The 14,227-nt window shown below is 44.2% G+C and overlaps 2 protein-coding genes across 16 annotated transcripts in view; one reads left to right on the top strand and one right to left on the bottom strand.

Annotated features, from left to right (window-relative positions):
* ITSN2 (intersectin 2) overlaps nucleotides 1-14,227 on the top strand; it is a 152,231-nt gene that overhangs the window by 129,794 nt on the left and 8,210 nt on the right. For all 14 annotated transcript variants that reach the window (XM_024354234.3, XM_024354236.3, XM_063790063.1 and 11 more), the window contains 4 exons: nucleotides 4,259-4,380; nucleotides 7,306-7,412; nucleotides 9,093-9,276; nucleotides 12,575-12,673. In XM_024354234.3, coding sequence (XP_024210002.2) covers nucleotides 4,259-4,380; nucleotides 7,306-7,412; nucleotides 9,093-9,276; nucleotides 12,575-12,673 — 512 coding nt within the window. The remainder of the gene's footprint in view (nucleotides 1-4,258; nucleotides 4,381-7,305; nucleotides 7,413-9,092; nucleotides 9,277-12,574; nucleotides 12,674-14,227) is intronic.
* The window catches only part of FAM228A (family with sequence similarity 228 member A), a 46,991-nt gene continuing 36,467 nt past the window's right edge, over nucleotides 3,704-14,227 (bottom strand). For both annotated transcript variants that reach the window (XM_063790071.1, XM_024354242.3), the window contains exons 9-10: nucleotides 10,896-10,949; nucleotides 3,704-4,005 (exon numbers count right to left, since the gene is read on the bottom strand). In XM_063790071.1, coding sequence (XP_063646141.1) covers nucleotides 10,914-10,949 — 36 coding nt within the window. In that variant the 3' untranslated portion in view covers nucleotides 3,704-4,005; nucleotides 10,896-10,913. The remainder of the gene's footprint in view (nucleotides 4,006-10,895; nucleotides 10,950-14,227) is intronic.

Here is a 14,227-nt window from a genome sequence, read left to right on the forward strand (position 1 = left end):
ATGTGACAGGGAAAGCTAGCGAGAGTTGGCCATGGGTGTAAACCCCTCTAGTGACATTTGCCAATGAGACCAAAGGCAGGCGGTGCTGAGGAGGGGGCAGGGTTGGAGGAAGTGTGCTTGTTGGTTGGTTTCAAACAGTGGGACAGGAGGGACACTTAGCAATGTTTATGGGCTAAGAAGGAAATGGCGAAGAGTGAACATAGAAGCGTGAAGGAAAGGGAGGGGCCCTGGAGGAGAGGCTGACTACAGATAGTGGCTTTAGAAAGAAACAGGACCCCTCCTTCCCTAACTCAGGAAGGACACACAGGGACAAATGGACAGACAGAAGGGGAGGAAGAGGGGCCTCGTGTCTTTATTTTTTCCCTGACATCAGAGGTAAGAGCATCTGGAAGTGAGGGTAGGAGTTGGGTTGGAAACTTAAACCGAGGGTAAAAATTTAAGAGCAGGCCAGGCGTGGTGGCTCACGCCTGTAATCCCAGCACTTCGAGAGGCCCAGATGGGCAGAGCACTTGAGGCCAGTAGTTGGAGACCAGCCTGGCCAACATGGCAAAACCCCGTCTCTACTAAAGATACAAAAATTAGCTGGGTGTGGTGGGCACCTGTAGTTCCAGCTACTCGGAGACTGAGGCAGGAGAATCGCTTGAACCCGGGAGGCGGAGGTTGTAGTGAGCCGAGATCGCGCCGCTGCACTCCAGCCTGGGCCACACAGTGAGACTCCGTCTCAAAAAAAAAAAAAAGTTGAAGAGCCGTCGTGATGAAATGCAAAAGGGTCAGCTAGGCATGGCATGCCAGGGGTGTCCCCACATTATCCTGCTACAGCTAATGCAATGTGTAGTCTAGTTTTAGAAACAAATATCTGAGGTTCTTGCTATTATTCCAAGGTATTATTCCAGATAGAGTGGCCAATACTTGTGGTTTTTAATGTAAATCATTGTTTCCCAAGGTGTGATAGTTGTATCCTTGTGGTACTCAACGCACTGGTTCACAAAATGGACCTGTTTTATTCGAATGATTATATATTTGCTTTAATGATTATTAGAAGAAACATAATGAGCACATTTAACTTCAAACACGAGTACGTTTAGAGAAAAATATTAAGTAAATAATAATAGAGATGGAATGTGGATATGGCAAAAGTCTTGAAAGCAGAACATGAAGTTTGTAAGACAGTGGTGTGGGAGGTGGGGCAACCTTGGAAACTGGTCTGAGTTCCCTCCATCAATCACCTGGCCACACCGAGTAGCACCACTGGATCATATCAGGATCAGTGCCATTTCGCCAGGTGTCTGGTCACCAAGCCTCTCCTCCTTGCTCCACAAAAGCCTCATCAAGCAGACATTTGGATTAGCCTCAGTGATTTTTTTTTAACACTCAGTTACCCTCTGCAGTTCCCCCTGGCAGAAGATAATAAAATACTATCTCCCTAAAAGTGTAACAGTTTTGAACATGACAGTGGCATTATGATTTATTTCTCTTTCTTTTCTTTATTTTTCTTCTTTCTTTTTCTTTCCTTTTCTTTTCTTTCCCTTCCTTCCCTTCCCTTCCTTCTTTCCTTCCTTCCTTCTTCCCTCACTCCCCTCCCCTTCCCTTCCCTTTCCCCTTACATTCACTTTTTCCTTCCTTCTCCCTGTTCCTTTCTTTTCCTTTTTTTTTTTGAAACAGGGTCTCACTCTTATCTAGCCTGGAGTACAGTGGTGCAGTCACAGCTCACTGCAAACTTGAACTCTCAGACTCAAGCAGTCCTCCCAGCCTTAGCCTCCCAAGTAGCTGGGACTACAGGCACATGCCACCACGCCTGGCTAATTTTTTTTTTTTTTTAATTTGGTAGAGATGAGAGTCTCACTTTGTTGCCCAGGCTGTTCTTCAACTCCTAGGCACAAGTGATCCTCCCGCCTCAGCCTCCCACAGTGCTGGGATTACAGGCACCACAGTCTATGATTTCTTTTTAGAAACACCAAACATAACCTGCCTTATTCATTTATTTTTTTGTTCTCTGTGGGAGTAATTTCTTTAAAGCTGTTGGCAACATCTGTAGAATATAGAAAAGCTGTCTTCCTTAGAACTGTCTGTAAGCCCAGATCTATACAAAATGTATACAAATGCAAAGGAAATTGGAAAGAGCAACACGCCGTGCTGGATGGACGGTGTCCTGGCAGGTGCAGGGTGCGCCTTCGCTCTGCTGCCCTTCTTGGTTGCCTTAGCTACAGAAGGTCTTCCCTACTTCATTCGTCTCTTTCCCAGTTTTCTGACACAAGCCACTTGCTGCCTCATGTTGTAGCTTGCTGGGTACCTACATGCTGTCAACCTAAATAACGGAGAGGGAGACTCTCTAAAAGAAAGTGATATTTATTTAAGAATAGTTATTGCACCGGGCATGGGGCTCATGCCCAGCACTTTGGGAGGCCGAGGTGGGCGGATCACCTGAGATCACGAGTTTGAGACCAGCCTGGCCAATACGGTGAAACCCCATCTCTACTAAAAATACAAAAATTAGCTGGGCGTGGTGGTGTGTGCCTGTAATCCCAGCCACTCAGGAGGCTGAGGCAGGAGAATCACTTGCACCCAGAAGGCAGAGGTTGCAGTGAGCCGAGATTTGCGCCATTGCACTCCAGCCTGGCTGACACAGGGAGACTCTGTCTCCAAAAAAAAAAAAAAAAAAGAAAAGAAAAATAGTTATTGTAATGGGAATATGCATACCAACAGGTGCATATTCAGAGAACTAAAGGAGGACAAAAGTTTTTAAAGGAAAAATGAAGAGGATCACATAATTTTTTAAAATATATAATTATCCTTGGCCGTGAGAATCAATAAGGGTGGCACTTGTCCGAGGTTGGACAGGCAGTTGCTGGGCAGATAACCTTGCAGGACTATTTTTTTGTGTCAGGTCACCATGGCCTTTATGTAAGTTTGTGGTTTTGCAGTCTTTTGTGATAGTTCTAGTTATCAAGTATTCATGGATGAGAACTCTCTCTTCATGGCCTTCCCTGGCCCTTTGTCAGGATTTTTAACACAAGTTACTCCATTTTGATTCTGACAACTTCCACTGCTTTTGCTTTTTTTTTTTTTTTTTTGGAGATGAAGTCTTGCTCTTTTGCCCCAGGCTGGAGTGCAGTGGTGCGATCTCGGCTCACTGCAACCTCCACCTCCTGGGTTCACACCATTCTGCTGCCTCAGCCTCCTGAGTAGCTGGGACTACAGGCGCCCACCACCACGCCTGGCTAATTTTTTGTAATTTTAGTAGAGACGGGGTTTCACCGTGTTAGCCAGGATGGTCTCGATCTCCTGACCTCGTGATACACCCACCTTGGCCTCCCAAAGTGCTGGGATTACTCCCAAAGGTGTGAGCCACCATGCCCGGCTGCTTTTGCTTTTTTTTCTAAGAAGGGTTTCCTGAGGTATTTCGCCACATCACTGTGTATAGGCAAGCCCTCAGCTACTTGTTAAGTGACTCTGGAATTATGTCACTTCATAGTTTGACATCTAGTTCAGCTGTGATGTGCCTGTGAATTGATCCAAAGTGAATGCAGTACCTCTCACCCTGATGCAAGGTTGCTTGTAACTTTCCTGTCATTTGTGGCTGGATATCTGCAGTGTACCAGGAGTTATTTGTTCTAGTGAGATGAGGCAGTGGTCTTCTGGGAATTGCTGGGATCTGGGAATTTCAGGTTTTATAACCTTAGAACTTTCCTTTAAGAAATCTAGAGACTGTTTCTCAAACATTTTTTTAACAGTAGCTCACAGTGAGAAATACATTTTACATTTCGAATACATACATAACTAAACATTTCACAATATTTACCAAAGCCATATGCATGGTAATTTCTATTTATTTATTTTTTAATGCTGGGCCTGACCAGCATTTTAAAACCAAAATGATATAATGACCCACTAATGGCTCATGACCTGCAGTTTGGAGTGGTCTGAAGCATCTGATTCATTTAATCATTTCAGTAACTTCGAAAAATGTCTTGAGGTGGTGAGATTCTTCACACGCTCTGCACAGTTCTGAAAAGAAATTAGGAGCACATTGAAATGTTACAGACATTGCTGATTTGCCACTTTGGAGCTGTGAGTGCCGGCTCATTAATGCCAACTCTCCGCGTACGCATGCTGCTCTGCAGAAGTTAGCAGCGTCCTTTTTAAGGCTGCGTCGTTCTTTCAAAGCAGCATTTGTAAACCCAGCACATCTGCTGACAAATGTCTATTTTCTACAAAGTTGACTACAGTAATATTTTAAACTACCCTGTTTTTTCCACAGGGTGTGCTGATCTGCAAACCCTGGACACAATGCAGCCAATTGAGAGGAAAAGACAGGGCTATATTCATGAGCTGATTCAGACCGAAGAGCGGTACATGGCTGACCTTCAGCTCGTCGTCGAGGTGAGGAGGCTGCTGCTGGCTAGCTCTCGGGGTATCTGCTGTCTCTCATGAGAGATGGTGGGCATCAGACTCAGGGCTGCCTCCAAGCAGAGTCAAAGCAAGGCATCACTTTTGATGTGTGAATTCACAAATAGTGACGGAAGCTCTCACATCCTCCAAATGCTGTCTCTGCCTGCCGGATAATGCTTGAGATTGAAAGTCTCTAATGAGCTCTTTCCCCCAGATGAGGTCACTCAGAGTGAAGCGGGAGAACAAGAGGGCATTCGCATGGCTTCGTTGGATGTGGCAGGAGCCCCATCAAGGAAGGACGGGGATAGAGTGGATGGGAAGGGCCTATGGCAGACCGTAGCTTCCTCGGATATTTGCCTAATATCTGTTTTAACATCTGACATTTTCATAAACTGGTATCTCTGGAGGAACTGTGAAACAGTGAAAGTGTTCACCTCATGGTTGTATCAGTTTGGAAAACCCAATGGGAGCATATTGTAAAATAGTTCCCAAATATCATATAGCTACTGTTTGTTTATACCAGTGACCTCTACGCTGATGACAGCTATCCTTATTCGAGTAGCACTTTAAAATGATTTGTGCTTGAGTGAACAAAAGAAGACTTTCCATTTCTGCTATACCTTTGTTTCCATGCCTTTCAGTTCCCAGTGTACAGGTCCTCAGGTGAGAAGACCAGTTACATTAACAAACCACCTGAAAAGAACAGGCGTCCCCTACCCCCACACACCCAACAGGTGCAGCGTATACCTGGCCATGCCTTTCATAGCTGAATGGAGCAGAGGCTGCGTCCTTCTGCGTGTGTTCCCCAGCAAGCCCTGCCCTGGATTCACTCTCCACCTTAAACGCAGGCCTAATGCCTGGGATATCCAGACATGGAATACTTGTTCCCCTCCCATGCAAACTATATGGCACTTCTCGGTTGGTGATATCTATCTTCACTGCACGCCTGTGGGCTCACTGAGAACAGGGACCGTGCAGCCTTCATCCTGTGTTCCCAAAACTTAGCCTGGCCCTTGGTCGGCCTTTCCATAAGTAGTCAGTGAATTGGGTATGTTTATGTCTGCACCTCTCTGGCCAGGATAGATGGCCTAGAAGAAAAGCCCATCATTTTGATTAATCCCCATACAAGGATCAGCCCTGCTGCTGGTCAGATTCCAATCCTAAGGCACTGTAAGTAGGTGTGGAGGTCTCCCTAACACTAGGACAGAGGTGAGCAGGCACCGGGTGCTTGCCCCATACTCTGAGGAGTGAAGCATCAGGTCTGGGTCCAGGATTCTGGGTGAAAAGCACCATTCACAGGTGACGCCTTCTTATGACCATCCTCATGAAGGTTCCCAGAGGCCTGACCAGCTTATTCCCATCTGCTTACCTCACCAAGCCCGGCACAAAGCAGCTACATGGATGGCTAGAGGGGCATGAACAAATCAGCGAATAAACAAACAGATGGACAGCCAGACGCTTCCCTGTCCCTCCATAGCAGCCTCCGAGCAGGCCGGCCGTCTTTCCAGGGCTGCTCTCACAGGAGTGGCCTAGTGTCTTCAGTCTGATTTGGAACTGTAAAACTCTCTTTAGAGAGTGCCCAGCACTTTTACTTGAATTCTGTGAATCCATATTCAACTCAACTCAGTAAACATGAATTACAAACCACGATGTGCAAAGGGCTATGCCAGAGAACAGAGATGAAAGAAAGTTCTTGTCCTCCAGGAATTCAGAGTCCTGTTGGATGGAGAGAGGTACAGTGGGGCCAGTAAGGCTGAAACCTGGGGGTAGTGACCACCCCAGCCAGGAAGAACTTTCCCAGTTATGTTTTGGACAAGGACAAGTTTGCTACTCCAGGAGGAGGAAACAGAAGTGGGATGGCATGTATGGAGGGAGTCAGGGGCCTACAGGCCATCCAGGGTGACTGGAGTGTGAAGTAGCTGAGGGCCAGGCTGGTGAGGTTGGCAGGGGGCAGGTCTCATAGGCCCTGGAACCTCCAGGAGGAGTCTGTGTATTATCACATGGACAGTGGAGAGCTTTGAGTGATTCTAATAGCAGCATGTCATGGGCATTTTGGAAAGATAACATACGAGAAGAGTGTCTCAGGTAACTTCTCTATTTCCTTAAGGTGTTTAAAGTCATTCCCTAGGAATCTCAGTTATGCAGTTGAAACTTAGATTTAGAATCAAAAAGTTGAATTTTAGTCCTAGGTCTTTCATGTTCTGTCTTTGTGATCTTGAGCAAGTCTCCCTCTAAGCCTTTATTTCTTCATAGGTCAATTGGGAATAATAATACCTGACTCAGCTTCACCTCCATCACCCGTGAAGCTACTTGAGAACCCTGCAAACACACACGCATGCGTGTACACACACACAAGCATCTGCATATTTGTACATATCAGTGCTTTGTAAATCCTTAAGTGCTATGTAATACAGATGTAGAGTATTACTATTTCTCCCTCAGCAGCCAACTTCTAAAACCCACATCTGCTTAGAGTTATCTTAGGGGTGGCATAAGTTGTTACTCTGGTTCTCCCATTGAATGTCTCACAAATTGTTGTCTAGAACTCTACGATGCTCCACCTAACAATGGCCTGCTTCCTCAATCCTGCAAGCTTGTACAGTGCCTAGGTGTTCATGCCCATGGCTTTATTTAACCTTCATAACATCCCTAAGAGAGAAATCTGAAAATCTCCTCTTAACCAGATTACTAGATTCAGTCCTTGGAACTAGCCTTGATAAGAGCTGCACTAGCAAAAAGAAAGAACATTATGCAGTATAAAATGTGTCATAAGTATGCTTATTTGATGATTAGCTTCAGTTTATGATGACATTATTTGATCTGATTAGTTTCAGTTTATGAAGACATTGATTTAGACCACACGTAGGCTGTGTATCCACACTTAAGCTAACTAGTTTTTCTATGTTTTGACTTTAGGTTTTTCAGAAACGCATGGCAGAGTCAGGCTTTCTCACTGAAGGGGAGATGGCTCTGATTTTTGTTAACTGGAAGGAGCTCATCATGTCCAACACAAAGCTGCTGAAGTGAGTCCTGAGCATCACCTGTCATTGCCGCTGACCCCAAAGCCCCCAGACTGAGACTCACACAAAACCCTCTGCAAGGGCTTCTTAGCAAAGGAACTTCAACTGCTTTCTGCTTCCTCAGGCTTGTTATTTTATTATCATTTTATGAAATATCCTGTGACTATAAAATACATAAGTATTGAAGAAAGTAAAGAAATATAACAAAATATTTTGATAAAGAAAAAATTAAATCATTAAACAACATATCAATCTATGATTCCAAGATATAAGATGTCCTTGACCCTGGCAGGGCAGAAGAGTCAGAGGAGAGCTGCAGCTCACGGCGCAGATAAAACTGCCTAGTTTGGTGGCCTCCTAAGTCTCTATCCCCATGTGAAGTTCTACTGTTGGGGTGATTTTCCATCCTTCGTGGCTGTGAGGACAGGCCCCCCAAGGGAGGATAAGCAGTCCCAGCTTCCCTCAGGGATAGTGCCTCTCTGCCTCCACACCTGGCCCCTGCAGCTCCTGCTCCCTTTTTTCTCTTACAGACTGAAAATTTCCTTCTTGGTTCAACCAAGAACAAGTTAGAATCTTTCAAAAGAAACTTTGCCAAGAAGCTAAGGTGAAACCAAAACAATTCTAAAGGCCTTGAAACACCCAAGTGTATTTTTTTTTTTTTTGAGATGGAGTCTCACTGTGTCGCCCAGGCTGGAGTGCAGTGGCACAGTCTCAGCTCACTGCAACCTCCGCCTCCTGGGTTCACACCATTCTCCTGCCTCAGCCTCCCGAGTAGCTGGGACGACAGGCACCCACCACCACACCTGGCTAATTTTTTTTTTTTTTTTTTTGAGACGGAGTCCCGCTCTCTCACCCAGGCTAGAGTGCAGTGGCGCGATCTCGGCTCACTGCCAGCTCCGCCTCCCGGGTTCATGCCATTCTCCTGCCTCAGCCTCCCGAGTAGCTGGGACTACAGGCGCCCACCACTGCGCCCGGCTAATTTTTTGTATTTTTAGTAGAGATGGTGTTTCACTGTGTCAGCCAGGATGGTCTCAATCTCCTGACCTTGTGATCCACCCACCTCAGCCTCTCAAAGTGCTGGGATTACAGGCGTGAGCCACCATGCCCAGCCACCCAGGTGTATATTTTTTAAATTTATTTTTATTTTTATTATTTTTAGAGGCAAGGTCTCACTCTGTCACCCAAGCTGCAGTGCAGTGGTGTGATCGTAGCTCACTGCACCCAACTTGAACTCCTGGATTCAAGCAATCCTCCTACCTCAGCCTCCGGAGTAGCTGGAACTACAGGCGTGCACCACCATGCCCACCTAATTTTTCATTTTTGTAGAGACAGGGTCTCACTATGTTGCCCAAGCTGGTCTCGAACTCCTGGGCTCAAGCAATCCTCTTGCCTCGGCCTCCCAAAATGCTGGGATTAGAGGCATGAGCCACTGTGCCCAGCCCACCCAACTGTAGGGACTTTATTTACTTTTTTTTTTCTTTGCTAACATCACACCCCGGTTGGCTTGACCAGCAGAGCTTTTGGCCCAAGCTATCTCCTCTTCCTCTTGAGTTCTCCTTCCCAGTGCCAGAGGTTCTTAGGTAGTTCACTGGTTATCATTACCATTGGTCTGCCATGGGATTCATCCTTCAATTACCTATGTCATTCACTTAGAAACACAAAATGAGAGTGTGTTCTTGGCAGGGCTTTGCGGGTGCGGAAGAAGACCGGGGGCGAGAAGATGCCGGTGCAGATGATTGGGGACATCCTGGCAGCTGAGCTGTCCCACATGCAGGCTTACATCAGGTTCTGCAGCTGCCAGCTTAATGGAGCAGCTCTGTTACAGCAGAAGACAGATGAAGACACAGATTTCAAAGAATTTTTAAAGGTAATTCCATTCTGGGCCTTGCAGGTCAGGCTCCTTCTGAGGCTGGAGGCAACAGCACACAGTAGCCCAACAGGGAATCCCAGCAATGGAGAAGGGCATCCCCATCAGTTTCCAAAGGAAACACCAAAACGGCAGAGAATTTTCCGATTGTTTTGTGTTGCCTTTATGTAGACCTGATTTTTTCCTGGCACTGGGACCATCATTTTTTCCCCATCTGATAGCAGAGTGTTTTTTTTTAAGCATACTTACTTATCAGCTACTTTATACTCCCAAGAAACAACCAGAATGTCACTTTCTTAATTTTGTAAATTGCCTTCATTTAATACCTGCCTTATTCCAGAAAGAGTATAAAATAGCTTACTCTTTTTTTTTTTTTTTTTTTTTTAAACAGAATCTCGCTCTGTTGCCCAGGCTGGAATGCAGTGGTATGATCTTGGCTCACTGCAACCTCTGCCTCCCAAGTTCAAGAGATTCTCCTACCTCAGCCTCCAAAGTAGCTGGGATTACAGGCATGTGCCACCACGCCTGGCTAATTTTTGTATTTTTAGTAGAGACGGGGTTTCACCATGTTGGCCAGGTTGATTTCGAACTCCTGACCTCAGGTGATCGGCCCACCTTGGCCTCCCAAAGTGCTTGGATTACAGGTGTAAGCCACCGTGCCCGGCCCTAAAATAGCTTACTCAAATATATAAAATGCAACAAGATAAAATTTAAAATAACTAGATGAATAAACTTGGACAAAAGGAAATGAGAGTAGGAAACAAAGACGATACCAGGAATTAGGATAATATATAAAATGCATATCTGTGATCCTGTAAATATACCAGAAGTGTGCACAGATGTCATCAAAGCTTCCAGAAACTGATGAGCAGAAGAAGAAAGGATCAGTTCCGTGATGCCACGTCACAAGTTAAACATGAGAAGTAAAGCTACAGCTATACTCAGAGAGAGAACACTGTGTATAATGTAATGAGTCAACAACATCCTTCGTACAGGTTATTATAATAGAAAGTCATATTTTGAGAAGTTATTTGCATTGATGTTGTTCAGTAGTAGAAACTATTATTATACCTGTTAAAATGGTGAGGAAATTGAAAGTAAAATCTGTTTTCTTGCTTTTTTTCATATTTCCTGTTGGGTTTTTTTGTTCATGAAATACTGCATATTGGGATATATTAAACAGCCATATCAGTACTTAAGGAGAGTATATAATTTAAATATTTTCATTATCAGAAAAGAGTAGAAAGTAAGAATAAAATATAAAGATGTTTAGGCAGAGAATAGAAATTGGAAAATGGAGGAAGTAATAAAGGTAAAAAGCACAAATTATATCAATATATCCAAGAACTGTTATATTGAAGAGAGGTAATAAAATGTAACTGATGAATCTAATAGAAAAAGAGGAAAAAACACAAGTAACAGAATGGATGTAAGGAGGTCTCTTAAATTAAAGCGCATGTAATTCCAAAAGACATGCTAACAAATGTGAAAACATGAACAAAATTTGTAATTTTCTATTAAAACTTGAAAACTGGCTCAATAAGAATAGAAAATCTTTTAAAAATAGAAAATCTTACTATTACGATACTATACACCAAGGAGAAAATTGAGAAACTTACCCCAAAAAGGAGCTGGGTTCACTTGATGGATTTAACAGGGAATTCTCTCCAACTCTAAAGGAATAGATTATTCTATATTACACAAACTGTTACAGATCATAGGAAAAAGTAGAAAGGTCACCTAATTCATTCTATAAAGCAAAAGTAGCCATGATTCCAAGGCCTGTTTAAGTTAAAACCCACTATCATTTACAAATACAGCTGTTAAACTCTTAATTAAAGTAACAGTTCATAAAATTAAGCATTACATGAAAAGAAGAGCCTATCATAACCAAATAGGATTATCTCAGGAGGCTATAGCATACTATGCTTAGAACAAGACAGGCTTCAGAATCTCGGCCCCGTCACTGTCTAATTGTGTGACCAGAGGCAAGTTATTTAACATGTGGGTGCCTTCAGTCCCCTCATCTATAAAAGGAGATTATCACACAATACTTTTAAAGGACTTTAACTTAGAGACCAACACATTACTATTAGCATTCAATAAATGATTATCGTATTTTTCCTTATGATGATCTCAGGGATGCAAAAATGATTCAATATAAGGCACTGAGGACAGAGCCCTTCGATTTGTGATAAGGGTAGGAGGCGGGGAGTTGCCTCGAAATGAACTGGAAGAAACATGGAAACCAAGACCATAGAATTAAACATTCATCAGAATAATGAGATAAACTGAGAATTGTTAGTATATGTGCATGTTTTAAAATAATGATGTAAATAGGATTTCAAAGTCATCACAATTGTAACAGTAGTCAAAATAAATAAAAATACTGCCTCATGAAAGGGCTGCTATAGGTTACCTTAAAAAGCAAAATCTAGCAATAAGCTGTGTTCTAAAATGTTACTTTTTAAAAAGACTCAGAAAATATGGAAATAAGAAGCACGAAGATGCTTGTGACAGCAACATATATAGATACAGCCAAAACAAAAGGGGGGCAATTTAAATATCCAGTAGTGGGGAAATGATTAGGTGGATTACAGTGAGTGTACTTTTCAGTCATTAAAAGCTGCCATCCTAGAGCAGCAGCTGCTGTCTTCAGGCAGTGTACCAGAGCTAGGGGTAGAGGCAAGTAGGATGTGGGCCCTGGGCCTGGCGTTCACAGTCGGGTGTGGAATAGAGACACTGAAACATGATGCCTCTCCCTGTATCACCTGGTGCACATGTGGTATATGCTAAAGGTGGCCAGGGAGGGTCATGGAAAGGAGGGAAGGTGTCCCAGGGGAGAGCCTGGACAAGGGGAAGCAGGACCTGAGTCTTGAGGGTCAAGTGTGAATCAGCTCCGAGAAGAGAGGGCAGGGGACAGTCCCAGCACAGGTCATGGGAAAGAGCTGAGGAGCATCCGCTGGGCTTGGCACATGAGCTGAGATATTCCTACTGTGAACCTAATAGGTATCATTTTAGATCCTGAGTTATTTAAAAGAAAGTCGAAGGCCCTCACTTTACTACAGTGCGACATATCAGTGTAGCAAAATTACACTTGTTTGTTGTGAATATATACAAATTTTAAAATAAAAATAAAAAATAGAACATGCACCTAAAAAAAATTCTAAAACAGTAAGACAAGGAGAAACATAAATAAATAAAAGAAATGTGAAATCTAAAAGGCGATCAAAGACCAGCGAGCGCTTCCTGTGATCGGAGCTGTGATTTCCTCACGAGCCTCGCTGTTGTTTTGCAGAAGCTGGCATCTGACCCGCGGTGTAAAGGAATGCCCCTCTCCAGCTTCCTGCTGAAACCCATGCAGAGGATCACCCGCTACCCACTGCTCATCAGAAGTGTGAGTGTGCAGGCCGGGCGGTGGGGTCTGAGTTAGGAGCAGGATGCGCTGAGGTCCACAGAGGCCAGATCCTCAGGGAGCCCTGAGCATGCCACCCCACGCTGCACACAGTGTGACACCACACAAGTGATCCCACTGTCCCGGGGACCAGATGCCTGTGTGTGTGTGTGCACAGAAACACGCTGAATCCTTGAAGTGGGCAAATCAGAGAGGAATCCAGTATCACTTGGGTAACCTGTCACCCACCTTTCAAGAAACTCCCCAGCATCTCAAAGTCATAAGTATACTTGTCCAGGCAGGGAAAGGCCCCTCTAGGTCTCCAGTTGTGGAGCCCATCTTGAACCCAGAGAAAGACCAGAGTAACCTTAGACTCCAGTCTTTCCTCTGAGATCTGCCTCCATCCACCCTGAACACCTTTCCTAGATGTCCCAGGAGGCTCCACTCGGCACATCGTAAATAGAGTTCATTTGTGTCCCTCGCTGTATTCGGCTTCAACATTCCTTCTAAAATTCCTCCCAGCTTTCTTTTTGATAAGCAATAGGGCCCTCTTGAGCCCATAAGCCTTCTAAGGAAAAGGCAGACTTTACAAAAGATTATCCCACGATTAACCATTGATTACAGTAACTTACAAAGAAAAGCAGCAGGAATATGATAAGCTTATTACTTCTATTGATGATTCCTTGACTTTTGGTCTGTTAGCTGTGTGACCTCAACATAGACCTCATGTGATAGACGCCTGCACTAAACTGAACCATAATGCAGGTTCACAGCCCCTTCATTGAAATACTTGGGGCCAGATGTGTTTCAGAATTCGGAATGTAGCTCAAATACCATATAATATATGACTCCTCAACTGAGCCTTAGGGTAGCACTTACAACCAGACACACTAATATTCCTACAGTGGAACATAAGAACAATCACTGTAAGAGTAAGTAAATATATCTCTTCTGTTTAGGTCAGATTTTGCCACCAAATGGGTACTGAATAAAAACTTTAGGCTCTCAGGCTTTTCTGCATTTTAGAATTGTAAACGAAGGACTGTGCACTCATCTGACTAGAGTGAGAGAGTCCAGACGGGGCATGTGGTGATGGCCCCTAATTTCTGGAGGGACCACACACGTTTGTATTCTGGCCTCTGTGCGTTCACAGTTGCAGCATGCGTCATTTGAAATCGCTTCAGAATGAACAGAATGCATTTCTTCCACATGCTGACAATGTGATTTTATTGTATTTTTCCTGTGGCATGGGAGTCATTGCTTTCATCAGATTTTTTTCAAAAGGATCAGTGACCCCAAAATTGTTATGAACCATTGCTATTCAGCAAGTTCACACTTACCACAGCTGAAGCCAGTTTATACAGGAGGGCACACCCTTACATGGCTTAAATTTCGGAAGGAGTCGGGAGGCTCCCGCCTATTACCAGGAGCCAGTCGGAGAGCAACCAGAGACCCACACAGTTCAGAGCACTTGATCCATTTAGCACTGTCACCTTGTCACAGCAGTGTTACCTGTCCCTGTGTCCCCAAGAACTTGTGGGAGTACGAGTTTCTCAA

Source organism: Pan troglodytes, chromosome 12 (genome assembly GCF_028858775.2).
Source record: "Pan troglodytes isolate AG18354 chromosome 12, NHGRI_mPanTro3-v2.0_pri, whole genome shotgun sequence".
NCBI classification, from domain to species: Eukaryota; Metazoa; Chordata; class Mammalia; order Primates; family Hominidae; genus Pan; species Pan troglodytes.